The sequence below is a fragment of the Malaclemys terrapin genome, chromosome 11, assembly GCF_027887155.1.
Source record: "Malaclemys terrapin pileata isolate rMalTer1 chromosome 11, rMalTer1.hap1, whole genome shotgun sequence".
NCBI lineage: Eukaryota > Metazoa > Chordata > Testudines > Emydidae > Malaclemys > Malaclemys terrapin.
The window spans coordinates 31,185,852-31,212,703 of NC_071515.1; the positions used below are offsets into that span (position 1 = coordinate 31,185,852).

A 26,852-nucleotide genomic window follows, 5' to 3' on the forward strand; every position below is an offset into this window, starting at 1 on the left:
AATATAACCCCATGAGGATCCAACTTATTCAGGCAAAGTATCAATTCACCCAAGAACTATAAAAAGATGCAATATAGCTCACCAAGTAACATGTCCGGCTTTACCCAGAGAAAGAGCATACTGCAATGAAGCCTTTGAGGCTCATGGGAAGCTAACGCTTCAGTGCCACTGGACAAGTGCCGTAAGAACAGTTCTAGGGGGTTTGCAAAGATGTCTGTGCGATGTTGCTGAATTCGACGTGCTGTTGCCTGTGAGTTAATTCAAAACAGTGTTGAAAAGGGAATTCTAGTGACCTGAAAATGTTCAGCTCAGATGTAACAAGTTAATTATCAGCTAGCTATAATGGGGTTTCCCTCTAATTGTTAGAGATCTGGTTAAAAACCAGTTCAACAAACTGCTAACTGTGGTCAACTAGCCTCCTTTAGTGGACGGGGTAGTGTTATCGACAATGGATCTGGATGTCCTTCGTTCAAACTCTGTAAATGGGGAATCAATCCCTCAAAGACTGAAAAGTCATTTATCAGATTAAAAATATTTCCAAATTGCACTGCAGCAGCCCTGGACACTTTGCAGTCCTCCTTCAGCTTTGTCAATGAATCTGAAATTTGTTTAGTATCACTGTTAATCAAGCTTTTTAATTAGGAGTTATTATGGGCCTCCTCCTCTAAGGTGCAGAGTGCTCCAGAAGTCAACAGTAAATGAGGGTGATTAGCACCTGCCAGGATTGAGACCTATGTGCTGTTCCATTTGGAACATGATTTTGATTTGAGACTTCCTCAAACTGTCAAAAGATCCTTGCAGGCCATTTGAATTAGGGATGCATAAAAAAGTTTGGATCGTTTCCAGCTTGGTTCTTTGCCCATATCTTGGGCTGAACCAAACCAAAAGTTTGCCTGAGGTTTGAAATGTTTTGAGTCCTATGCCTCCTCACTCCCTGATTCTAAACAGAGATAACAAAATATTGTGAGAACAGTTATTCTCAGGGTAATTCCAACCAATCAAAATCAGGAAGTACTTTCTCTGTGTGACAGAGTGTTGTCATAAAACATCCACTTCAATTTTTCAACCAAAGAGGTTTGCATATACAGCAGCAGTAAATCCAGAGTTGCAGATTTTCATGATGGCTCCAACACTAAATAGAGCTTAAATCATTCATTCTGTAAAATCCCTCCCAGAGAGAGAGAGAGAGAGAGAGAGAGAGTGTACACACACAGTGGCCGAAAGGTGCCTGGCCCGTTTCCTCTTCTGTGCTAGCTATGCCCAGAGGATACAAGTTCAAGCCCTGATATTTCTGGTTGTATTCTCCCTTTGCTCTGGTGTTAAAATGGTACCTTTCTGCAGTTCAATCAGGAGGACATTTACTCTTCTGAGGAAGGGAAAAGAGCAAAAGCAGAAACAGCTGTTTTGTGCGGGCAGGATGGTTTTGTGGAGAAAACAGGAGGGGAAGGGGAAAAAACATCTGTTAAAGCTTTATGAGTGACTCTTTTGGCTCAGTTCATTCTACAGTTGTGGAGCTCTGCCTTCTGCAGCACATGTCACTGCTGACAATGACAAATACTACAAAGGCAATGGAAATAATATAAAAAATAGAAATAATTTGGCTAAGAGGAATGTAGTAAAGAGAAGAAACATGCAGTTCATATGGTTAAGTTATTCCGTGTTCTGTACAGTAGGCAATAAAAGTAAAATGCAAGTATGATATTTGAAGAACTGATTTACTGTTTTCAGAGTAGTAGCCGTGTTAGTCTGTATCCGCAAAAAGAACAGGAGTACTTGTGGCACCTTAGAGACTAACAAATTCCCCATGCTAATCCTAGTGCCTTTATTTTAGAGAATACTTAAGACTTTGTATCAATTAATACATTAAATCACATTTACCCTCAATATCTAATGTGTAAACTGATGACCTATTGTCTGTCTTGTTGAACCTGTCACCAGCACATAGAGATGAGGGAAGAGAGGGGGACTCAGTGCATGGGCTTCCACCATGTTTCTATCAAGTTGCATTTTTGATGGACTTTTAAAAAGCTCATGTTAATGTGAACCACTGTAAGAATACTCGTCCTCTCTCATTACGGAGTTGCCAGTTACAGTCAGTAGACAGATGGAAGAAGTAGTTTTGGGTGTCTCATGCCGCCATTCTCCTCTATCTGCAGACTCCCTGGTTGGACTTTATCTCACATGATGCATTACAGTCTTCCCTTTCCTGAAGGGAAGTGGGGGACCAGGCAGTAACCTGGCTGCCATATTTCATGCATGAAGTCCAGCTGGGGAGCCTTTTATTTAACTTAACAAAGAGAAGTTTGGGGTGACTTAAGCACAGTCTGTAAGTATCTGCATAAGGACCAAATATTTAATAATGGACTCTTCAGTCTAGCAGAGAAAGTTATAACATGATCCAATGGCTGAAAATTGAAGCTAGATAAATTCAGACTGGAAATAAGGTATACATGTTTTAACAGTAGTGTAATTAACCACTGGAACAATTTACCAAGGGTTGTGGTGGATTCTCCATCACTGACAATTTTTAAGTCAAGATTAAATGGTTTTTGTAAAAGATATGCTCCAGGAATTATTTTGGGGAAGATCTATGCCCTATTTTGGATTAGATTATCTCAATGGTCCCTTCCGGCCTGGGAATCTAGGAATAAACTGTTTTAAATTTCTTTTAAAACTATTCGCATTCAAATCTCTTAAACTTTGTAAGTTCACTGGAATGTTGTTTTCCTTGATATGACAGTGATAGAGGACACTATTTAAAAAAACAAAAAAACACCTTCCCCCCCCAAAAAACCAGCCAAATTTGCATTGCAAAATAGCTGCCTATATGAACATCCTTAACTGCTTGCAATTTTACTGTAGAGTAAGACTTCCACTGTGGGAATATTTTTTTACACTGTTATTCTTAGGTTCTTTCAGCATTAATGCTTTCTGTTTTTCTCTGCCATTAAATATATTTTTGTATCTGACTATATTCCCCCAAATATATTATCCTGAATCTTTCCCAAGTTAAATCTTCTCTCCATAGATACCCTTGTATTTTGTTTCCTTACTTCTGCTCTCAACACCTTTCAACTTAGAATCATCTGTGAATTCCATTTATGTTTTTCAGCTTACTAAAACAGGATAGGGTCATTAAAATAGAATTTAACATTTATATCAGCTGTATCTCAACAACCACCTCAAACCTAACTCTATGTACTGCTGTTTATCCTTCAGCCACTTTTTAATCTACATGGCAATGTTCTTATCCAAACCAAATAGAATAAATTTTGAGCTAATGAATTCATGAGATGATGTAGAAAATTCTTTACTGAAATCCAAATGTATACTATATGAACTGCACCCACACATTTTGCAATTATATCAAAAAACAGTCATCTCTAGGAAGAGACTTTCTTTTCTTAGGTATAAATTGAATGTACATTAACAACTTTGGGGACACTGAGTAGGAAGCACTCACAGCATTGCAGAAATGAGCTCATCTCTTGTCTACTAAGAGGAATTAGAAACTCAGAGTTTGAGCATGCCCCTGGAAGAGTTGATATGAGATTCTTATAAAACCATTACTTACAAAAGGTGTGCCTCATTTAAGTAACTGGGCTAGTAGGTGGCCAATATTGTTTAATGTTAAATGTAAATAGTCTTGCACCCTTAATCAAAAGAGCCAAATTCTGTCTTCATGTACACTGTAAAACCTCTCTGAAGTGAATGGAGGTACACAGGTGTATCTAATGGCATTATTTGATCCTACATGCTAAATCTATCAGTCAGCGAGAATATGTTTTGGAAAACTATTTAGAGACTGTTATAGAGAAAACTATGGAAATTTCAGATTCATGCAAATCATCAGTAAATAGGCAAACAAAATCCTAAATTATACTTGCATGCCCTAAAATATATAACAGTGCCTGGCACCCCATTTGAATCACTGTTCTTGAAGACAAAATGGGGCTTCCTAGCACTAATATGTCATTGTTTGGAGAGGAAAAGACAACTGCCTTCAGTGTTATGACCTTGTGTCCAGGTAGTTAACTACTACTTTCTCTGTCTTCTCTATGAATCCAGAGACCTTTCAGTTTATCTGAATGTGACAGTCCAAAACAACAGTTTATTTATCCAGCTCCAGTTTAGGTTCTTTTAACTACAACCCGTGAAATAATTCATTGTGAAGAACATTTAATGCAGGGGTCGGCAACCTCTGGCACGCGGTTCGCCAGGGTAAACACCCTGGCGGGCCGGGCCAGTTTGTTTACTTGCCGCGTCGGCTGGTTCAGCCGATCGCAGCTCCCACTGGCCGCGGTTCGCCGTCCCAGGCCAATAGGGGCTGTGGGAAGTGGCGCGGGCCCAGGGATGTGCTGGCTGCGGCTTCCCGCTGCCCCCGTTGGCCTGGGACGGCGAACCGCGGCCAGTGGGAGCCGCGATCGGCCGAACCTGCCAACGCAGCAGGTAAACAAACTGGCCTGGGAGAATATTGCAATTCATGGCAATAGTCGATATATTTTCCAAATGTTGATTTCTGGTTCAAATTCCCATCAGAGTAATATTTGACTGGTAACTATGCATAAATAAAGAAAAAAATCATAAGGTGAGAGACTGAAAATAAACAGGCCTATCCAAATATAGAGCTTTCTCTAGATTAGCACTACCCTCAAATACAAAGTAGAGTCTATGCTGTATCTCTGGAACGTCGTAGTGCAGGAAAGTCTTTCCTCCCTCACAGCTCAAAGCTGCCCTAGTCACATGGTCCAGAGATTGTATGTGGGTAACCTGAGAGGCAATGGACTTTTGAAGTCTAACAATCAAAAGTCTCCATTACCACTGGGATCATATCATGCTTTGCTCAATACACATGTAATGTTTAGCTGTTCCTTTTACAAACAGACTGGTTAGAAACTAACTAACAATATTTCTTCCTAGTCTGTATATCAGATAATGGTCTCTGCAAGGACCCACTTTCAAGAATATGTTTTAACTTTTTATTAAGACAAAGTTACAACAAAATGATAACACACTACATCTTACATTACTTATTCAGGATCAGGTTAATAGTCAAAGAATCTGATATAGCTTCTGGCTAGGGACCCCTCCTACTCTGAGTACACTAACAAGGGTGATCACATTTCTAAATAGAATCATAGAAGATTAGGGTTGGAAGACACCTCAGGAGGGTTACCTACCAATAGTAGAAGAGAGAGAGCGAATGATATTGGGCCAAATTCATGCCTGGTATAAACAGGCACAACTGTGTCTTTAACCTTATACCAGGCCCAAATTGGCTCCTTCAGGCTTCATTAAAACCTGAAAATTAAACAAACTCTACATCCCACAAAGTAAGACTGTTTAGTAATTATTTGTATTACAATTGTACCAAATGGTCAAGGCCCCCATTGTACTAGGCATTGTACAAAATATAAAAGACAGGCAGGCTTCTTGCTTACCATCATCATTATGTATATAAGATTATGTTTTGTGTGTGATGGATTTTGTGTGAAATGACCCCTGTTGGGCAAGGTATGCTCAATTGTTTGCTTATTGTCACCAATCAATCTCTTGTAGGACATAACTACTGGATAAGAAAATATCCGAGACAAGAGTGAGTATGACCCAAAGGAAAATGTGGTTGGAATCTGGACACACCTTTGCATGTAAGTAATTGGCTCACAACAGTGCCCTCCCTTCAACATCAGTTAAACCCGCAATATCCGGAATATGATTTTTGTGGCTTAAGTAATGCTAGAGTAGCTCTGGTAGTATCATCCACAACCTGAAGCTTAGTCCTACAGTACTATGGATTACTACTACTATTAATGGTAATTAATGCTAATATAGTAAAATATGTTAATTTAGAAAAGTGAGGCCTGATATCCCCCAGATCAACATTTGGAAGGTCCCATCAGTGCATGGATCATGCCTTCCATGTAGAAGAGATGGAAGGTCTTAGACACCTCTATGGCAGCACCCACTTCAACTGAACTCTGTTGAGGATGCTCCATAAGTCCAGGGATCTACACAGACATCTGGAGTCGGGGGAGGGGGATGGGGGTCATGTTATTCCCTAAAATACTGTAATATTGCCCAGACTGAATTATCTTTCTGCTGGATCATCCTCTTGGTAGGGCTCCCACCTTAAGGGAGGTTATTAGAGCACCTACTAGAGCAGCAGGAAAGGTGTGGGCTGGGGAGCCTATTGGGAGGAAGAGGCCTTTGTGTGGTTGGTCCTGCCTTTCCACTTATCCCCCATATCTACAGAGTCTGAGGGGAAGGGGTTTGAGCCCTGTGGCCTGTTTTGTGGGGAGCAAATCCAACCCCACAATGGAACAATGAGGAACAAATCATTGCAAGGGAACCTCTCAGAGATTTCCTCCTGTCAACCCCCTTCCACAGGGTTTCTCACAGGAGGATCAATTATGTCTATGTATGTGGGTTTGAAAGAGATTTTTGTGCCTTTTAGGGGGTGTTAATGGATTTGTACCTCAATGTACAAAGATTCATTCATATAACAATCTGCATTGTATTGTGAAAAGGTGCCCTTGGAATAGCTGAAATTACTTTTTAAAGTATTCAGAAATACATTTGCAATGTATTTGTTATATGTAGAGTGGTATCCTGTTCCCACACTGTTTACATCTACAGACAGGGAACAGAACACAGAATTTTATTTATTTATTCATTTATTCTCTTGATGGGTAATGGAAATACATTATTATGTTTATGGGAGAAATGTTACAGGAGTTCCACAAAGATCTGATATTTCCATATTTGGGAATGTTCAACTATCAGCAGATATGGAAGCTATTTTACAGCTCACTGTTAATCCCTGCATTGACTCCCATCATCCCTGGGAAGCTGTAGCATTAGCCTAAAGTTGCTGCCTATGGATCAGTTTTTCCATCAGTGTCACAGGAGTGAAAGGAAGGAAGAAGTGGAATTTCCTTTTTAAACATGCCAGTTAAACGCTCATATAAACTAAACTGCAGTTTTACTTAACACATGGGCTTCAACCCTGGCGTGTAGCCAGAATTTACTGCATGTTTAATGACCTATAGTGTAATGGGGCAGATTCTCTCCTGCACCAGAACTCTGCTGAGCCATAGAGATTCTTCAGGGAACTAGCACCAGCACCAGTTCCCTGAATTTGAGAGCCAGCTCTGGTTCTGATACCACTTGAAGCTGTTATCAGGCATATCAAAATTCCACCATTGATGTAGGTCCTTAATAGATCTCCCCAGTGGAGGATTGGTGTAGCAGAGCTTTGCCATGCCCTCTTCCCCACCCCAACACAGCCCCTATGCTGGGAGGAGGTGGAGGCAGAGGTGTGGGTCCAAATAGCAACACAGATACACTAACATGTAGTCCCCCCACATCATGGGAATTGTCTACTGGTGATCTGCTGTGGATTACCCCCTTTGCACCACCTGAGTGATAGGAGTTGTAGCCATGGAAACGGGGTCACAACTGGGCTCTAGATATATTGATTGTAGTGAACTATAAAGAAAAATGGCAGCCATTTTTGTCAGTTTTCAGTAGATTTTGAATTATATGAATTACTTCTATTTTTCTTACAACTTTTCCATTGCAGCTTGATCTTGTTGTTGAACTGTAGCATAAAACACATTGAATCAGATTTAATGATGGAGACAAATTGGATCATTCAATTGCTGCTCCTCTTGTCAGTTACCATGGTGAGTTTTAACATTTTTCTTAACATGTATTTCCACTTTCAGTTTTCAGAGCTGCGACACAGATCTTGACTTCTCTGGCAAATATGGAAATACAGAATAGAAATTCTTGTCTTGCTCTAATGTAAAGCTCCGGTAGAGGACAATACCCTTTAATGGTATATCCTGCTTTTAATGCCTGTGTAGTAACTAGGAGACATACAGAAGTTTGAAATCCTTTCCTGCCACTGATCACAATTGTGTCCTCCGCTAGCAATGGGTTTTGCAGCAGTGATGGGTTCTGACCTTATACCCATTTATGTCAATGGGAAAACTTCCATTGACTTCAACTAAAGCAGATGGGACTCACGATAGACAGATAGACTGATAGATTTCTAAGCCCAATAGGTACGCAATACAGTCAGTGAAAAACTTTTCATTGTCAGTCTTCAGTCTGACTCTCCTTATTTTCATAACTTAGTATAAGTGCCCGTATAAACTCAGAATAATGTGTCCTCCATATGACTACAGTAACACATTAATCACCCAATTCCTTTGACCTTACTGTTTTGGTGTGGTTTGTTTTATGCTTTATAAACTATAGAGGAAACCAAACAGCCCTAAAACAAACCAAAAGCCCCAATAACTTCAATTAGTAAGTCTTGTTTCATAGAAAATCCTTTGGGGCTTGATCCAAATTCCTTCAGAATCAATGTTCACACTTCAATTTACTTCAATGGGCTTTGTAAAAGGCCCTTTAACTTCTTCTGATTTTGTCAATACATTTTATTCTCTTCCATTATCCATTGCAGTCTTATCATGTCAGACCATCACGTCTGCCCTCAAGGAGGAGCACTTTATTTTGATTTAATAGTAAGAAGACTCACCAAATGAACAGGAAGAGAACCAGCTTGTCTGTAACGAGCTCTAATGGCTACTTTTGGTGAAATTGTTTTAAGAATAATAATAATTGCAAGCTCCTTATATATCAGCATGCTAACCTGAAAATCAAAAGATCCACTAAAAACAACGAGGAGAACTTGAGGCATCTTAGAGACTAACAAATTTATTTGGGCATAAGCTTTTGTGGGCTAAAACCCATTTCATCAGATGCATGGAGTGGAAAATACAGTAGACAGGTATATATACACAGTACATGAAAAGACGGGAGTTGTCTTACCCAGCGGGGGGTTGGTGCTAACGAGACAATTCAATTAAAGTGGAAGTGGGCTATTCTCAACAGTGGAATACCAAAGGAGGAAAAATCACTTTTGTAGTGGTAATGAGGCCAATGTAATCAGGGTGGCCCATTTCAAACAGTTGATAAGAAGGTGTGAGTAACAGTAGGGGGAAATTAGTTTTTGTAGTTGGGCCACCCTGATTATGTTGGTCTCATTCCACTACAAAAGTGATTTTTCCTCCCTTGGTAAGGCAACTCCCATCTTTTCATGTACTGTGTATATATACCTGCCTACTATTTTCCACTCCATGAATCTGATGAAGTGGGCTTTAGCCCACAAAAGCTTATGCCCAAATCAGTGTATTAGTCTCTAAGGTGCCACAGGTACTCCTCGTTGTTTTTGCTGATACAGACTAACAAGGCTACCACTCTGAAAAAAGATCCACTGTAGCAGTTACAGAAAAAAGTGCTGTGAAAACAACGATAACTTTCCATATATCTATTTTTTAAATCTCCTTTTCTTCCTAGTTTTTTGCCATTGCTATACCAAATGAGCAGAATCAGAATGTGACAGAAGACTCCACTCAGTTGAGTGTGACTAGGAATAAAATTATGACAGCACAGTATGAATGCTATCAGAAAATTACACAAGATCCTATTCGTAGTAAAGAAGGTAAATGGTTTTTCTTATTATTTATTATTTGAGTTACCATAGTGCCTAGGACTAATGGACTAGAGTCCTGTTGTGCTAGGTGATGTACAAACACAAACAAGAAAGATGGATGGATGGATGGATGGCCCCTAACCCAGAGAATTTATAATCGAAGCAGTACCTAGAGGAAGTAGACAGTAGATTTGAATTGTATAACTAAGAAACTTTAAAGTCCTCCTCCTTCCTTGTCTTATTAGTAACTTTTTTTATCTATAACACGAATTGCATTTCTGTAACTTTCAGGAAGACAAACGTGATTTTCCTTAGCAGTGAGGAAGAATATTTAATTGCTATGGAAAGGTGCTAGAGTATGTTAGCTACCCAAAACACCACTGCCTACAGACCTAATGCTTTATTTATAAATATGGATAACTAAATATTCAATTCCAGCCCAGATAAATGAAGAAAGTTTATCCACCGATAGCTATTATAGGTACTTCCACCCCTCTGGACCCGCTGTTTCATGTCCCTAGGAAAATTGAAAGCACTTCATGTTAAACAGGTGATATAAATACTTAACTGGAAATGTTCACATATTGGAACATCCTTGCTTTCTTCTAACTTCTGGGTCCTAGAAATATTCTTTGCCTTTTAAATAGTAACCCACTTTTGACACAAACCATTTACAGGAACTCATGAAAATATTCAAGATCGCATTATTCACTTAAATACTGGACTCTTAGAAGGTGGGAGAAGAGAGATTTTACACTGATTTTTTTTTCTCCTGATTAAATTATCATCTATGGTCAAGAGAAATGTTTATGCAGTTTAAAAATAAATATAACTCGTACAGAGCTGTGCCTTCCACCTGGCTATGGGCATATTGTATAGCTCTGCTGTGTAAATAAAAGCAAGGAAATGGTCTTTACAAGTTTGTTCTTTATCCTAACATAGATTATTTCAATTTAAACTGGTTAGTTCAGTCACTTGTGTCTCAGGTCTGTGACTATCTAATACATTGCATAACTCTACTCTAGACCTGGCATTGAGCATAAAGTGCAGATTAGGCCTTTGTAGTCACAATTCTGGTGAATGATGACACATTTTAAATACATCTTAATGAAAGAAATGTACTTACAAATAAAGGTATTATTCTTATCATTGGATCAGATGGAATTTTTTAATTAACATATTTTGGCAAAGATTTTACTTCATCCTTTAAAAGCTCATTCCAAATCATTGCTTTAAGATTTTTATTCAAGAAAAGAAGGTTGCTTTTGATTGAAATACTTTTGTTCTGTGTTGAAGATTTAAAAGCTACAGGTAAAAGACCTGGGATAACTGTTAGAGAAATTATTTGGTTTATATGCTTGCTTCCAGATTTTCCACCTAATTATTGTAAGGCTTTTGTGAATGTGGAATCAAACTTTATTATCTGATTTCTCTACATTTGTATAGGTCCTTACTGTAACAGAACATGGGATGGTTGGTTGTGTTGGAATGATGTTGCAGCAGGAACCGTATCAATACAACGCTGTCCTGACTACTTTCAGGACTTTAACCCATCAGGTAAATGTGTATGAACCTGTATGCCAGTTTTGTTTGGCTAAATGGCATGTGGGGGTGATTTAATCTTCTTCTTGATCTAACCACCAAGCACAGATCAGTGGCTCAGCACCTGGGCAGCTGCTACTACAAAAGATTCCATGTTATTGCATATCTACTGGATGTATGCACCTGCTCCTTGCCCAGGTCCACTGGCCACACACACCCACTGGCAGGACACTCCCCACTGCACCACCACACTGATAACTGCCCCTGCAAGGCTGCATAGATTAGAAAAAGAAGGTGAGGGTAGCACAAGATTTGTTAACGTGTTAGTTAACCCAGAATGTTTCCCTAACATGTAGACAGATGTTAATACCTTTAACCTCAAATTCAGCTGGTCACAGTTAACTACTTTCCCTCCATGGTCAGCCTTGACCTATTTTCCTAATTGAAACATGCCCTCTGTGGTCATGAGAATGTCATAAACTGGAGTGATTCTTCTGTGTTCGGGGTCTCCCAGTGCCCTTTCATGACTGAGAGTATTTGGCTAGGCATTGGCAGTAAAGCATTCACAGATAACGCAATTTCTTCAGTGATTGTCAACATTATAAGCAATATCTCTCCTGACATTTTCTTTCCTCTCCAACTCTATTTATTAGACTAAAATTTCAGATTTTAATTTAGATCCCTGATTATCACATAAGAACTTGTAAAAAGCAACAGAGGGTCCTGTGGCACCTTTAAGACTAACAGAAGTATTGGGAGCATAAGCTTTCGTGGGTAAGAACCTCACTTCCTCAGATGCAAGAATCTTATGATACTTGACATAACTTAAATCTTCTTATCATGCCATCTAGTTCTCTAATAGTTTGTGTGATACAGTTTTAGAGTAATTAGATTGAAGGATGGGGGGGGTATTTTTGTTTGCTTGCCCTTGCCAAGCAAATACAATGGCTACCAGGTTCTCAAAATTTATATTAATGTAAGAAAACTCTCTCTTCACACTAATAAATCTGTCTGTCCCTTGCCAGTTTTTATAGGCTTTGAAATACTAGAGATGGAGAAACAGACATTGAGTATTGACTTTTTTTTTTTTTTTGGCTTGTTTTTTCTTCCCCATTTTGGCTGGCTAAAGAAAAAGTTACAAAGATTTGTGACCAAAATGGAAACTGGTTTAGACATCCCGAAAGCAACAGAACATGGACAAACTACACCCAGTGTAATCTCCGTACACATGAAAAAGTAAAGGTAGGAGAGGAATGCATGTTACCATGGATAGGAAGCTCATTTGAAAAGTTTGTAACAGTCTTGATGAAACCTCAAATACCAGCAATATTGACCATCATTAACATACTAGTTTTTTCATAGCCACGTAATTCCCTTATGTTTTCTTATAATGTGTTTAGAAGCGGGGACAGCAATATGTAGAGGCAACAAGAGAAGAAAGCAGGCTAAGCAGACTCAAAGGGCTGGATTCTGATTTAACCAGTTTTAGACCAGCTTGAAGTATGTAATGTTACTCTGGGGATAACTCTACGCTGCAAGCTAGTGGTGTGCATAAATACAAGTATAAATAGTAGTGTAGCTGTGCTAGCACAGGCAGTGTAGGTACAAACCCACCAGAACCCCATGGGAACTTCTTTAGAATGGCTAAGTTGTGCCTACACTGTCTGCGGTACCCTGCCTACACTACAGTTTCCACTTGAGCTAGCGCAAGCATGTGTGCAAAGAGGGAAGAAAACTTTGAAGAGATTCCCTTCAAATCTTTGCTCTGAATTTCTTCAGAATTGATCCTACCCACAAGTGGAAGAAAAAGGCCCAGAACCCCATAGATCTCCATGAGGGATGCAGATCTCAGAAGGATCTGCCAACGATATGGTCCATCCAGTGCAGTCATAATGACAGCAATTTCCCTACCAACAGGTGCATAGATGTCATTAATATATCTCCAAGATGGAGTAACTCCTGAGCCGAGCTGGTTCACATTAATTTTAGCAAAAAAAAAAAAAAAAAATTGTTCCCATCTTTCATCAAAAATGTAAAAATCTGGAGGAACTCTACTCCCGTGTGGTTTTGGATGGACACATTACCGCCTTCCCTGCCCAAGGCACTTGTTCCAGCTCCCACAGACAGCCATTTACAAGGTCCCAGGAATGAACAACTCACGCTTTATCATCCGTGCAGGCAAGGCCAGATCTGTATATGGAAGTCTTCATCTATGTGTGTGGATGTGGAGGAACAATCAGGCCACAGTGCATGGTGTCTGTCACAAAGATGGAATTTCTGTAGATGTCAATGGAGTTTGGAGATGTCAATTAGAAATCTGACAGCAGAAACACAGCATATTTATACTCAGTAATAGCAACAAACAGCTTGTTAAAATGCCATCTATTGTCTATCTTTGAGCTATGCTGTGATATCTAGTGGCATGACAGATAAAGGAAAATGTACCCTCAGCTGAAAGAGATGCAGCTGCTTATAGTTTTTTCTTTAAATTAACAGTGAAAATGAAGGCAAGTAACAAACAGAAAAATATATGAAACTGTAAACTGCCCAAGGAATAGAACTTGAAAAGCAATAGTGGGTCAGATTCTGAATGAATTTAGTCCTCAAAAGAGTGAGGGGATCAGTAGTAGTGGCTTGTACTAATATTGAAGGCAAGTGATGATAAAAATCTGTATTTCTATCATAGCTCAGAGTACTGACCAATCATTCACACTGAAGAACAGCTAAAGTCTTTAATGAGCATGTTTCTTTACCTTTGCCTCAAGTAATGAGAATGAACTTTTCTAATTTAGTTTGTAAATGGAACAAACGTCATAACTTCATTTTCACTACAATGTGGCTGGAAATATAGAGAAGATTAGCCAAATAAGCTGCTCCAGAGCCATCTTTACTGTGAATAATGAGACGTGCAAGCTTCCGTCAGACAGCGCTGCCAACATCCCTCAACTCTGACTTGTAATATTATTCCATACAAAAACCTACGTTAAGAGTGTGCAGCTGCTGACTTTGGTAGCACAAATGATACATGCATGATTGTATACAATGTTTTCATGCCTCACTCAGTAGGCAGATTACGAGCTGCCCAGTAAAGGTGGCAGATGTTCACTATTTATTTTTTATACTTACTAGTCTATGAGTAGTCCCATTCCCACTCTGCTGCACACCACTCAATGCTGGCACTAAATTAGGCAGAAATCTTCTAGATTTATACCTCTTCCATCATCCAAAACTGTCCACTGAATGAGAGAGAAAAAAGCATGCCATCATATCATTTAGTGTTGTCACTAGTGTCAGAGTTAAAGTTTCATGGATAATTTTAGTTTTGACACTTCCACATTTCAGAGTGCTTCATTTTGCAGCCATAATATTCTTTTAATGTTGTTTTGAATTGAATTTCCTTCATTATTTTAAAAAGGAGTAAAAATAAAGAAATTTCATCATGAAGGACTATGCATCCTTGCCTTGTTCAATGAGACTGTTAGTAGACCACACAGAATCTATTTACATAGGTCCTGTAGCTTTAATATCCTACACAACCATCCCAGTGGTGGATATTCTAGACCAAAGGTTTTAATTGAGTCTCTGGAAGTCAGGAATCTGCACTATAGTCCAATGCCCTAGTCTTGTGTTGAGGGCATGGATTTCTCATCTCAATTCCTCTCACAGAATCCAGTATTTGGACTGTATGCAGGTGGAGAGGATTTTGCCCTCTATGCCTGCATTTCCATTTATGCAAAATGGGGGTAAGAAGACTTACTGCATCATAGGTGTTTTTGAGAGGCTAAATTCAATAACTGGATGTTTGTAATATTGATAATCTTGACTGGAAAGCATTAGGTAAATTCAAAGTGGTGGTAGTGTTTAATGCGCTGCTTACTTCAAATTATTAATGAAGATACATCATATGTTGCCAAGTATTCCTTAAACTGCTCTTTATAAGTGTTTATTTTTACAGTGTTTTCTTTACTACGTAATTTTTCAAAATTCTTTAATGTAGCTTGCTGAAGACAGATTTAAGACACAAGTTTAATTGCAGCTATTTTTGAGTTATCATTAATTTATTTCATGCTCTTCCTGGAATGCTGATTGAAAGCTGAAATTCCAGCATGGCAAACGTAGGCCCTGTTTGGAAGGAAATGTCTTTCAAATGCTTAGAAAAACCCACTCCTACAAGAGTTCCACATGAAAGGGTTACAAAAATGCATCTCCAAAACACATCAATTTCTGCTTTGCAGAGGAGTAGCATTATTGGATGAATCAACCTTTAGCCATGAATGTTCCTAGCAGAGTAACGTAAATAGCTCAGATTACGTAAATGCACAGAAAAGACTTAGGAGTGTCTATTAAAAAATGACGCATTAACTGATATACAATGAGCTTTAAACGTGACCGCTACTAATGTTACGTGCCATATGGAGAGAGAATCTTCAATGGCTTAGGATCCTCTTAGAGTTAATCACAGGACCTCTAGAGCTGATTCACTATTGATCTATAATATTTTTCATTTTTTAATCCATTACAGATGTTTTACATGTAACAGAGATCTACTGGGGTGTACTTTTATCAAGAGTATTTTTGTATTGCTGATAATGTGTTTTTTATTTTGTTACTTTATTGCAGACAGCCCTGAATTTGTATTATCTGGCTATCATCGGGCATGGTCTTTCAATTGCATCACTTTTGATTTCCCTTGGCATATTCTTTTATTTTAAGTAAGTATTTGTTTTTGCATCTTTCACCAGATGCCCTTGGCTACAATAATCCTGGGTAATCAGGCAATTTGAAATACCTGATACCCTAAAATGTTAATAAGGGTTGGGTGGAGGATCCAAATTGAATATATGGGTTTGGATCATTGAATGTCTTAGCATTCAAAGGTATATCATAATAGGAAGGAAAATTCTCCTCTTTCCCAGAAACCTAAGAAGGTAAAGGGTATGAGCAGGGAGAAGAAATAAATCATGTTGATTATTGTCTTCTGGAACTAGTGCCTGATTAAGGTGAATAATTAAGGATGACATTTTTTTTAATTATCTAGAGTAACTGCCCTATCTCTGGCTTTACACTCCATTCTCTGCATTCTCACCTCTTCTTTTTCTTCTTGGCATTGATTATAGGAATGTATACACCAAATTATGGATAACACATATATCAGTAATAATTGGCCAGGTGAATTTTTTGTTTACTGTCAGGTGACCAAATACTCTGTCACCCGTCCCAGCTTTTGTTGCAATCCTGAGCTACAGTAAGGAAGCATCACTGACTATCCCTTATTGGCCTGAAGTTTCAGATGGTGTCTGGCTGGCCAATGGTTTCTTCAAGTGTGAGCCAATGGTTTCTTCAGGTGTGAGCCTCTCGTCCTGCTGAACTGACCCTTTAGTGTAATGAGCTAATAAACACTACTTGACAGCTATTACACTATGGGACTGCTCCATCTTAAAGCATTTAATGAGCTAGTTCAGAGGGACCAGAGGACATTCCTAGACCTACAGCTAAAGGAAGGTGAGTATTGAATAGCAAGACACTCAAAATAATACAGATACTTTGGGATAAATCCCTGTCCTCCACACCAAGGCCAGGCAGCCAGGTTTGTTTCCTCCTCCTCCTCCATTCCAAAACAAAGAGAGGCAACAAAGTTGCTTTTGAGTCTCTACTGCTAGTTTGAGGCTGCAAGAGCGCCCACAACACTGTGGCTGCCTCCATGAGAAACAATGGCCAGTGGATCTGTGGACTGTTAGACCCATCCACCCCTATATCCTTCCTCTTCTATTCTAGCCTTCAAACTTAGAAAACTGTCTAATTTCAAGCCTAAACTTATTGATGGCCAGTTAATATCTATTTGTTCTTGTATCCACATTGGTGCTTCACTTAAATAACTCCTTTCCCTCACTGGTATTTATCCCTTTGATGTATTTATAGAGTCAATCATATCTCTTCTCAGCCTTCTTTTGGTTAGGTTAAACAAGCCAAGCTGTTAGAGTCTCCTCTCAAAAGGTAGGTTTTCCATTCCTCTGATCATCCAACGTAGCTCTTCTCTACACCTGTTCCAGTTTGAATTCCTCTTTCTTAAATATGGTAGACAAGAATTGCAAACTGTATTTCAGATGAGGTCTCACCAGTGCCTTGTATAATGGTATTAACACTTTCCTGTCCTTACTGGAAATATCTCTCCAGATGTATCCTAGGATTGCATTAGCTCTTTTCACACTTGCATCGCATTGGTGGTTCATAGTCATCCTGTGATCAACCAATACACCATTTCTTTCTCTTCCTCTGTGGCTTCCAACTGATAAGTCCACATCTTATAGCAAAAAAAATCTTGTTGTTAATCTTTAAGTGTACGACCTTGCACTTTGTACTATTAAATTTCATCCTACTTCGAATACTCCAGTTTTCAAGGTCATCAGACCTTCTTGTATGATATTCTGGTCCTCCTCCATATGAGCAATACCTTCCAAATTTGTGTCATCCACAAATTTTATCAACACATTCCTACTTTTTGTGCCAAGGTCATTAATAAAAATGTTAAATAAGATTGGTCCCAAGACTGATCCTTCGGGAACTCTACTAGTAATCTTCCTCCAGCCTGACAGTTCACCTTTCAGTATGACCTGTTGTAGTTTCCCCTTTAACCAGTTGCTTATCCACCTTTCAACTCTCATATTAATCCCCATCTTCTCCAATGTAAGTAATAATTTCCCATGGGGAACTGTATCAAATGCCTTACTAAAATTCAGGTAGATTAGATCTACTGCATTTCCTTTGTCTAAAAAATCAGTTATCTTCTCAGTGAAGGAGATCAGGTTGGTCTGGCACAATCTACCTTTTGTAAAATCATGTTGTATTTTATCCCTTTTACTGTTTACCTGTGTCCTTAACTACTTTCTCTTTCAAAATTTGTTCCAAGACCTTGCAAGACTTCCTACCATGAGTAATCTCATCAAAGACAACAGGGCTAATTAGGCTAGAGACACTACACCTATTAATTGTTGTTTTAATGATAAATATGAACCTTCAGCAGGGTAATTAAAAGTTATAATCTCTCTTTCTCTCTCATCCTTTCAAATTTTGATATATCTTATCCCTGAGTAGGGTAATAGTTAATTGGAAACAGAGGGGCTGATCAAAGTCTCATCCAAAGACTTCTAGTCACTATCTTTGGTCTGGGTTAGGCCAATAAGGGCAGTAGGCGACTAGCAATTATATGCAAAACCATCTTTTAGGTATATCCAACTGAATACAGTGAACCTCCAATTTAGGTGCATATTTTTCAAGATTTAGACTAAGATTTTCAAAACTCACTAGCAAATTTTTGGTGCTACATTTGATAGCCCTTTTGAGACACTATTAAGGGTTATGATTTTCAGAAGGTAGGTGCTCAGCATTTTCTGAAAATGTAGGCCCTTATGTGGTGTTTCAAGTTGAGCACCCAAAACCATTAGACATGGAAATCTTAGCCTTAAACTGCAATGTTCTGGTTATTCTGCTTCTCATGAAGATGGTAAAATTGTGTGTACGTGAGTGTAGCTTATAATTCTTCAGTAAAAACTATGTATATTTTGGAGCCTTTTTTTTAGTTGTTCACTGTTGAATAAAATAGACTGATGAAGAATCCGTGAGTGTCAACAGTTGTTTCACTTGGCACAGAGAGTGTTTTACTGCTGCTCTAAAACTCATAATGCGTTTTAACAGATTGAAAATCAAACGCTGTGAAAAAAATGTTTGGGCATTGAATTTTTAAACAAATTTGGAGGTGATTTGAAACCACAATCATATTAAAACTTGATTTTCACTGTTTAGAATAGAAATCCAAGCCAATTTCATCTCAGCTTGTGACAACACTATCAGTGTTTACAGCAAAGTCAGGTGGTTTGCATTGCTACTATTGAAGTAAATTGTAAGAATGTTATGTTTGTCTAATTCTCTAAGGCAATGGTTTCTTTGGTAGAAAGATCCCATATCCTTAGAGAATGACATGGAAAAAATCAAGACTCACAAACCACAATTTCTAGTCTGTGGTTATGCTGGGATACAAAAGGAAATTACAAAATTTAAAGAGAGCTGAGGAAAGGCCTCTACAAGATGTTCTCATGGGATACATGCACAGATCCTGTATAGTATTTTTAGTAGTACAAAAATGTTTGAGAATCTAGCCTAATTCTAGGATATGTTATGTATGGGCTGATATTTGTTAAGGTAATTCATGGCTTTAACAGATGGAGCTTTTTTATTGTTGTGGGGAAGTATATTTGGAATTTTGAGTTTCCAATGTATTTATGCTTTTCTGTGGAAACATTATTTCCCATATGATATCTGCTGGACTGCAGTTCATTAAAGTATTTTTAATGATGGTTGGAAAATACTTTTCTCCATGGAAAATTTAAACCTTTTTGTCAAAAACATAAAACTTTTTGATTTTCAGCTGAAAAATCAAAACTTTTGGAGAAAGTAGACACTTTCTGCAAAAACTTTCATTCAATCAAAAACCAAAATGTTTGAGGTTTTTGACAAAAAAGTTTAAATTTTCCATGGAGAAGAGTGCTTTCCAACCAGCACTAAAAATATTTTAATGAACTGTAGTCCAGCAGATATCATATGGGAAATAATGGGTTTGCGGGTTTTGTATTTTGTGTATGAAAAGTTATGTCATAACTACAATTTTTTTGGATAACTCACTTAATTGATTTTAGAATCCACTGAAATATTTTGGATTCTAAATACAGAACCAGACCCTTTGAGGGTTCTATTTGTGACTGCCCAGTGCAACTTCTTGTACTGGTTCAATTTTCTGGTTCTCCCATGGCTCTAAGCTGATAGCATACAAACACTGTACTTGTGTGTTGTATGAACTAGCTGCACAAAGCTGGTGCAGTTTTAGAAAGGGATCTGTGAAAGAAAATCAGAGGGTGTGTAAACATTGAAGTACCACACACACATCTTACTTGTGTATCATATAAACTACCTGTTAACCAAGCTCTTAAGAAAGATTTAAAATAAAGAGAGGGCAGAGAAAGGATGGGGCAAGTGACAGCTTACAAGAACAACAGGCACAGGGAGGGAGGGAAAGGGTTTGGAGGAAGAAAGAGAAAAAATTAATTAGACATAGAAACAGAGACATTGTTGTACTGGATCAGACCTGTGGTCTTGTCTAGTATGCTATCTCCAATGGTGGCCAGAACTAGATGCTTCAGAAGAAAGGTGCAGGAAACCTCATAGTAGACAGATATGGGATAATCTGTCCCTCATGAAGGTTTCATGCTAGACCCTGGTAGAGATTGGTTTAAATCCTAAAGCAGACGGTTTTATATCCCTTCCCAAAAAATGTAAGCATTAGCTATTATAACTCTGGATAGTCTTGTTATCTACATAAATGCCCAGTCTCTTTTTGATTCTTGCTACATTTTTGGCAGAGAGTTCCAGGGTCATATTATGTATTGTATAAAGAAAAAAAATCAGCTTCGAAGTTGCCACTTTTCAATTTCACTGAACGTCCCCTTGTTCTTGTGTTATGAGGCAGGAAGACTACTGCCTGATCCTGTATATGTCATATTGGGTAAAATTTTGAAAATGCTTAAATCCCATTTTGAAGAGTGCTGTAGGCATTTACGAGCATAAATCCCATTGAAAGTTAATGGAACCTAGGCTTTCAAAGGGCCAGATTTACAAGGGTATTTTAGCACCTTTAAAAGGCAGATTCCTTCTGGATTTTTTTTAAAAAAAAGCTCCTAAGGAAGTTAGATACTTAATTCCCATTGAAAGTCAAAGGCCCAACTCATTTAAATTCTTTTAATAATCGCAAGAGACACCTGTCTGCTTCTTTAGGGGCATAAATACCTTTAAAAATCTGGTCCTTTAGGGACCTAAAATCATTTAGGGACTTTTGAAAATGTTACCCTGTATTTCTTATCCACAGACATCAGAGAAATGTATTTCATGGAGTGCCATAGATCAATGCAAACCAAATTTTATTTCATGAGGGTAAGCCTAGTGATAGACCCTTAAATGACACTTAGATCATAATATGAGAAGGAATTATTAAAGGTCATTATATCAATAACAAAAACAGTGTGGAGAAGGGGTGCGGAGGGGTAGAGGATTAGGAAGGAATCCTATTTATTGCTGAAAGAGTCTTTTCTTCCTTTTTAAATGTCATCAGTCTTGCTTTCTTGTTTCTTATCCTATGTTCCTTTCATGCATGGGTGGGGGAGGGCGCAGGGATGTGGGTGGGTGTGCTGAATATTCAACAGGAACAGCTGTTGGATGACCCTGACAGATGGCCTCATAAGTTGTACGTTTTTTTTCCTTGCCTGTGCATTGAGGTCTTGACAATAAGCAGACACAGAGTCCCGGAGTTGTTCATGACTCATTTTGCATATAACTATTAGTTCTAGTCTGGAGTCATTTCTATATACATCCATAGTCAAACCTGCATGTTCTTCAGGAATTAAACCCCAAAGACGAAAACAAAATTATATCCAGAGAAGACCTAATAGAATATAATTTCCTACTTAATTCATATTCATCGCTGCATTGTGTGATTTGTGCATTTTCTATCTATATTTTTTTCAGAAGATTAACCTTTGCCAATCATTGGGGCCAGATTCTAACATCCTTCCTTGTGTGAATTGCGGCTTGCTCCTCAAGTGTAGTCCCATTGACTTCATTGAGACTGCATGTGGAGTAAGGTGGTACTCAGTTTGAACAAGGGCTCCACAATCTGGTCCTTAATGACTAGCCTTGTCTACACTTGCAGCAGCATGCAGCTACACACCACAGTGAAAGGCAGGCTGTGTCCGCTGTGGTGTATAGCAACATGCAGTAGTGAAAGGCTCCAGTAGGGAGGTGCCAGAGCCATTCTCCACTGCCTCTACCCTTCTAGAGTCTTTTCCTACTGCCGGAGCCTTTCACTGCAGTTGTGAAAGGCTCTGGCAGCAAGACACTACACTGCTAAAAATAGCAGCATAGAACGTGGAGGCACCGTAGAGAGATGTGTAGGGTATATACCCTATGGTTCAGTCATGTAGGGCATTCTACTCTGTTCTACTTGCCTACGTTGTGCCTCACTGTCTACACTGCTATTTATACCCATGCTCGCTGGACTTGCAGCGTCTATATTCTGTCACCACACATGTAGACTTAACCTTAACTGGCATGGGTTCCTCTCTGGTCAGCTCTGTTTACTTGTGGGAAGCTTCATACTCCCTTCTGGTGCCTGAGCAAAAATTGTGAACACATAATCATAATTTTATAATGCAGATCTTTACAGTATGACTTGAACAGGCATAAAATACACCTATCTAACCATACTGGTGACTTTCTACTTTGCTTTTACCTTTCTTCCTATGTCTCGCATGTCTTCAACAGATTGCCGATCACTGCACCTCAACACTTGTAAAGATACTGTAAATACATTGCTATGAAAACATTATTATATTAATCTGTATCATCTTCCTGGCTCAAATATTGAGCAATATTTGTCCAGCTTTTAGTTTTTCTTGGTGTGCTGTTTGTAAAGACTAGACAGTGGGGGTTTTCCCCCCTTTCCTGATGCATTCAGACTTGGCACTCACTGGCGTGAATTGATGTCTGGCCTTCACAACATTGACGAGTAATTGGAGTTGTTCATGATAGATTTTCTTTTTTTAGTTAGAATTTCTCTCTGTCAATTAACACTACTGTCCTCCCAATAAAAGGAGGGTAGATGGATAGGGCTGTACTGCAGCATGTAGCCACAATTCCACACCATTGCCAGAGCCTTTCCCTGCTGCCAGAGACTTTCACTGCAGCATGAAGCTACAGGTGTAGCACCCTGTACTCTACAAGCCACTGTAAGTGTAGATGTAGTTTTAGACCACTGTAGAGCTTCCTGGACTTCCAGTGACACTTTTCCCGAAGGCCGCAACCCTTCCTCTACATCTTTTGCAGACGCTAGTGCTAAGAGTGGTGCTCACCCTGTACAGAGTCTTTGCACTCCTGTAGTACTAGGACTCCCATTATGCTCAGCTCCTGCACTGAGGGTGCAAGAGGTGGAGATTCTTATTGTGGTGATTCTCTCCCTTTTCACACATTCACAGGCCCCTGGCTCTAGGAGAGAGGGGGAGAGCCTGATGGTCACGAGGCCTAGGTTCTATTCCTGTCTCTGCAACAACATGGACTTGCTGTGTGACTCTGAACAAGGATACTGGATTAGATGGATCAATTCCTTAGTAAATGCTATATTCCTGTGTATGAAAATAATTGGTGGGGCATACACTTTTAAAAATAATTTGGCATGGAATAAAATATCACCTTGCAATAGTAAGTAAACATATTTTCCCAGACCTTTTTGAGCCAATTGCTCCAAAGCAAGTCCTTTTCTTATAAGCATAATAAAACTTGTTGCACTTGGTCTGCATTATACAGCCAAATAGAAATAAAATCAAGGATAAAGAAAATCTTTACCTTTCACAATATTAAATTTATTCTTTTAAAATGAGTTGGCAGAATAGTTAATATGAGGCTGAGAACTCATATGTATTAATTTGCTCTTCTCTCTCTTTTCTAGGAGCTTGAGTTGCCAAAGGATCACCCTACATAAAAATCTGTTTTTCTCTTTTGTTTGCAACTCCATCGTAACAATAATTTGGCTGGCGGCAGTTGCCAACAACCAGCAGTTAGTTGCAACTAATCCAGTAAGTGAAAGTGGATTTGGCTGCACTGTTGATTTGTGTGGAAAGAAATTTAGTGATGGAAAATATTAATAAATTAGATATCATTAGTTCATGACATCATGTCTATCAAAGCTAACATTTTTGAATTGCAGTAAGAATTTATTCATTTTTAAATAATGCAACAGATGTCTGGTCAGTTTGGCCAGCGAGGGTTTGTGAGGGCAGGGGAGTTCAAAATCACATGGATCTTTATTAAATAGATAGTATTGGACTACATTTCTGATTTCAGTTTGGTATTGTGTGTCATGCAGATAGATCTCTTGTATTCTTACACAATACTAAATCAATGTCAGGAAAGTATTATGATCTGGAAGAATGATTTAAATGAAGTTATACCCGGGATGAATTTGTCCTGGGGTTGGTAATAAAGAAGTCTTGAGTTCTAAACTTGCCTCTGTTATTTGCTTTTGGGGGGGCTTTTGTTCCACCCTCCCCCCTTTCTTTAAAGTTGGATAATAACACTTCACTATCTCATGGGAATGCAGGGCAGTTAGCAAAGCTTATGTAGTGAGGACTAGATTGTGGAGCCCTTGTTCATTTTTGAACACTTACATAAAAAGTCCTGGTCATTTTCAATACTCAAAAATATTTTAATTTAAATATAGTCAGGTACAATATTGTTTAACCTTGCATTTCACTCCTTAGCAGTAACAACTAGAGAATTTACTGGTTAGCATACAGTAGATACCTTTTTTTTCTGCTGGGTGGTCTTAGTTATAATATTTCTGGTATTTACTCTAAGGCTAGCTATAAATTAAAATAGTTCTGTCATGTGCTGCTGCCTGCTTAGTTTATCAAGGGAATGATTATTCTGAGCAATCCCATGAATCCAAGCTTAGATGTTTTTTTTCCAGTGAACAGGAGAGGTACTGGTTTCTAAAACATTTAGGATTTTGACTGGACTATTTCAAAAGAATTTAAGATTATGCTTCAGAACTAAATAAAAATAAATTCATAGATAGTGACTGGCTTTCCTGTCACACGCTTGCACTGGTGCAACTTCAATGTCTTTAGTGGAATGATCCAGATTCAGACTGGTGTTGGGGAACTTGGCTTTGTAAGATTACAGCAGGAAAAATGTGCATGGGCCTGATTTTGATAGCATTCACATTGGTGTAGCTTAGTAGAAGTAGACCAGTGCAAAACTGTGAGAGGAAAATTAGACCCTATTAGACTCTTGGTTTAGTTCTGGAGTATAGGATTAAGTTTTGTAGAGAGGACTGGGGCAAAAGTCTAAACATCCTAAGAGCTATTAAGGAGGTGAATCTCCTTTCACCGAGGAGAGTGCATGCACTGTTTCCACTGGAGTTGCTGGTGTAACTGAGAGGATAATGTGGCCTAATCAAAGGATCTTCTGCCCAAAGATATTACTTACCATCAGATACTTTTCACAAAGATTTGAGGAATCTTTATTTATCTGCATTGATGAATTTACATCAGTGTTAGCAACATGAGGATCCTCTGAGGGGAAAACTTTTAAAAAAATTTCCCTATGCCCACCATGTTCTCCATGATGCTGGAGGCCTTCAGCCTCCATCCCAAAAATCAAGTCAGCTAATAAAACTACAGTCTCCTTTGTGGAGTCATTTGGATGTCACAATTTGAGTACTGCCTTATGAATATCACATATCAAAGCAAAATTCATAGCAAAGCAGAGTGATGAAATAAGTAATGCTTCCCTCTTGCCATTGAATCTCTCTGGAACCATTGCAAACGAATTATTCAAACTGTATTCTTTGTTTTTTTCCACAGCTTAGTTGCAAAGTATATCAGTTCATTTACTTGTATTTAATCGGTTGCCATTACTTCTGGATGCTCTGTGAAGGCATTTATCTGCATACTCTCATTGTGGTGGCTGTCTTTGCAGAGAAACAACACTTGATGTGGTATTATCTTCTCGGCTGGGGTATGTAATTCCATAAATTGTTCTCTTTAAAAACAAAAAACAAACTGCTGCTGCCTCAAGATTTTTTTGGGGGGGTGGGGAGGGGAGGAGGGCGAAACCATCATTTTTAATTTAAATCTATAAAACTAATACTGTGTACGCAAGTACTTCAGCAATGTGTATCAGATCAATTTTGTTTCTCTGAAATTCAATATGTCCTTACTGTTTTAGCACAGCTTTTTGCATATACCTCTGTCTTTGCTAAAAGACAGATTATGTACTGGAGAAGTCAGGAAGTGACTCCTCCTTTGCATAAAGAAAAACGCCTCTTATTATGAAGAGACAATAAGAAGTAATTATTCATTGTTTCTCATCTTGAAGATGTTTATACAGGAATGAATGTTTGTTTTCAGAGACGTCTCACCATGCCTAGGGTGGAGGAGGGTCAAAACTGAATTGGGGAAGGCCAAGCATTTATTTTTCCAGAGGTTCCGCTTGACTTGTATTGCTCACAAAGCAAATAGAGAATTACTGTAGGTAAAGAGCTTACGTAAAGAACAATACCAAAGACCACAAACTGAACATGCCAGATTAAGGCAGTGTGGGATAGCGCTTTCACAAAAGTCAGGACTCAGGCTTCTGGCTGTATTTGCACAAAGCTTTTAGGCCAAAATTTTCTGAAGTGACTAGTGATTTTGTACGCTTCAGCTTTTGGTTGCTCATCTTGAGACACATTCAAGAGACCTGATTTTGAGAGCATAGGTGCTCAGCAGTTTCTGAAAATCAGGCCCTTTTATGTTGTCTCAGATTGGGCACCAAAAATCACTGTTCAACATGTAGGTAATTAGGGATTCAATAAAGTATATTAAACCTCTTTTCTGGTAGTTTTATTTTTATATACTCAAGTACATATACTATAGATCACTAAAAATTATTCTAGAGGCATTTTAATTAACCCTGTTGAGACTGTGAATTTTTATGCATATCCCGTTAAGCATTAATAGAGCTTTCAGTCTGGAAAACGTCAGTATAGTTGGAGTTGTACTTTTTTAAAATGCCTTTTTGTTTACAATTTGACATAAGATTTATTTATATAGACAATACATCTTTCCTAATAATACAACACACTGGACTACATTTCCATATGACAGGACAGACATTGGAGCAAATCAAATGATGTTTTGCTGTATAGTGCTATATGGTTTTGCAA

At 38.5% G+C, this 26,852-nt stretch overlaps 1 protein-coding gene across 2 annotated transcripts in view; it reads left to right on the forward strand.

The window, feature by feature from the left end:
- CALCRL (calcitonin receptor like receptor) overlaps positions 1-26,852 on the forward strand; it is a 96,264-nt gene that overhangs the window by 45,860 nt on the left and 23,552 nt on the right. For both annotated transcript variants that reach the window (XM_054043878.1, XM_054043877.1), the window contains 8 exons: positions 5,560-5,648; positions 7,583-7,685; positions 9,370-9,514; positions 10,952-11,062; positions 12,177-12,289; positions 15,668-15,759; positions 23,592-23,718; positions 25,510-25,663. In XM_054043878.1, coding sequence (XP_053899853.1) covers positions 7,632-7,685; positions 9,370-9,514; positions 10,952-11,062; positions 12,177-12,289; positions 15,668-15,759; positions 23,592-23,718; positions 25,510-25,663 — 796 coding nt within the window. In that variant the 5' untranslated portion in view covers positions 5,560-5,648; positions 7,583-7,631. The remainder of the gene's footprint in view (positions 1-5,559; positions 5,649-7,582; positions 7,686-9,369; positions 9,515-10,951; positions 11,063-12,176; positions 12,290-15,667; positions 15,760-23,591; positions 23,719-25,509; positions 25,664-26,852) is intronic.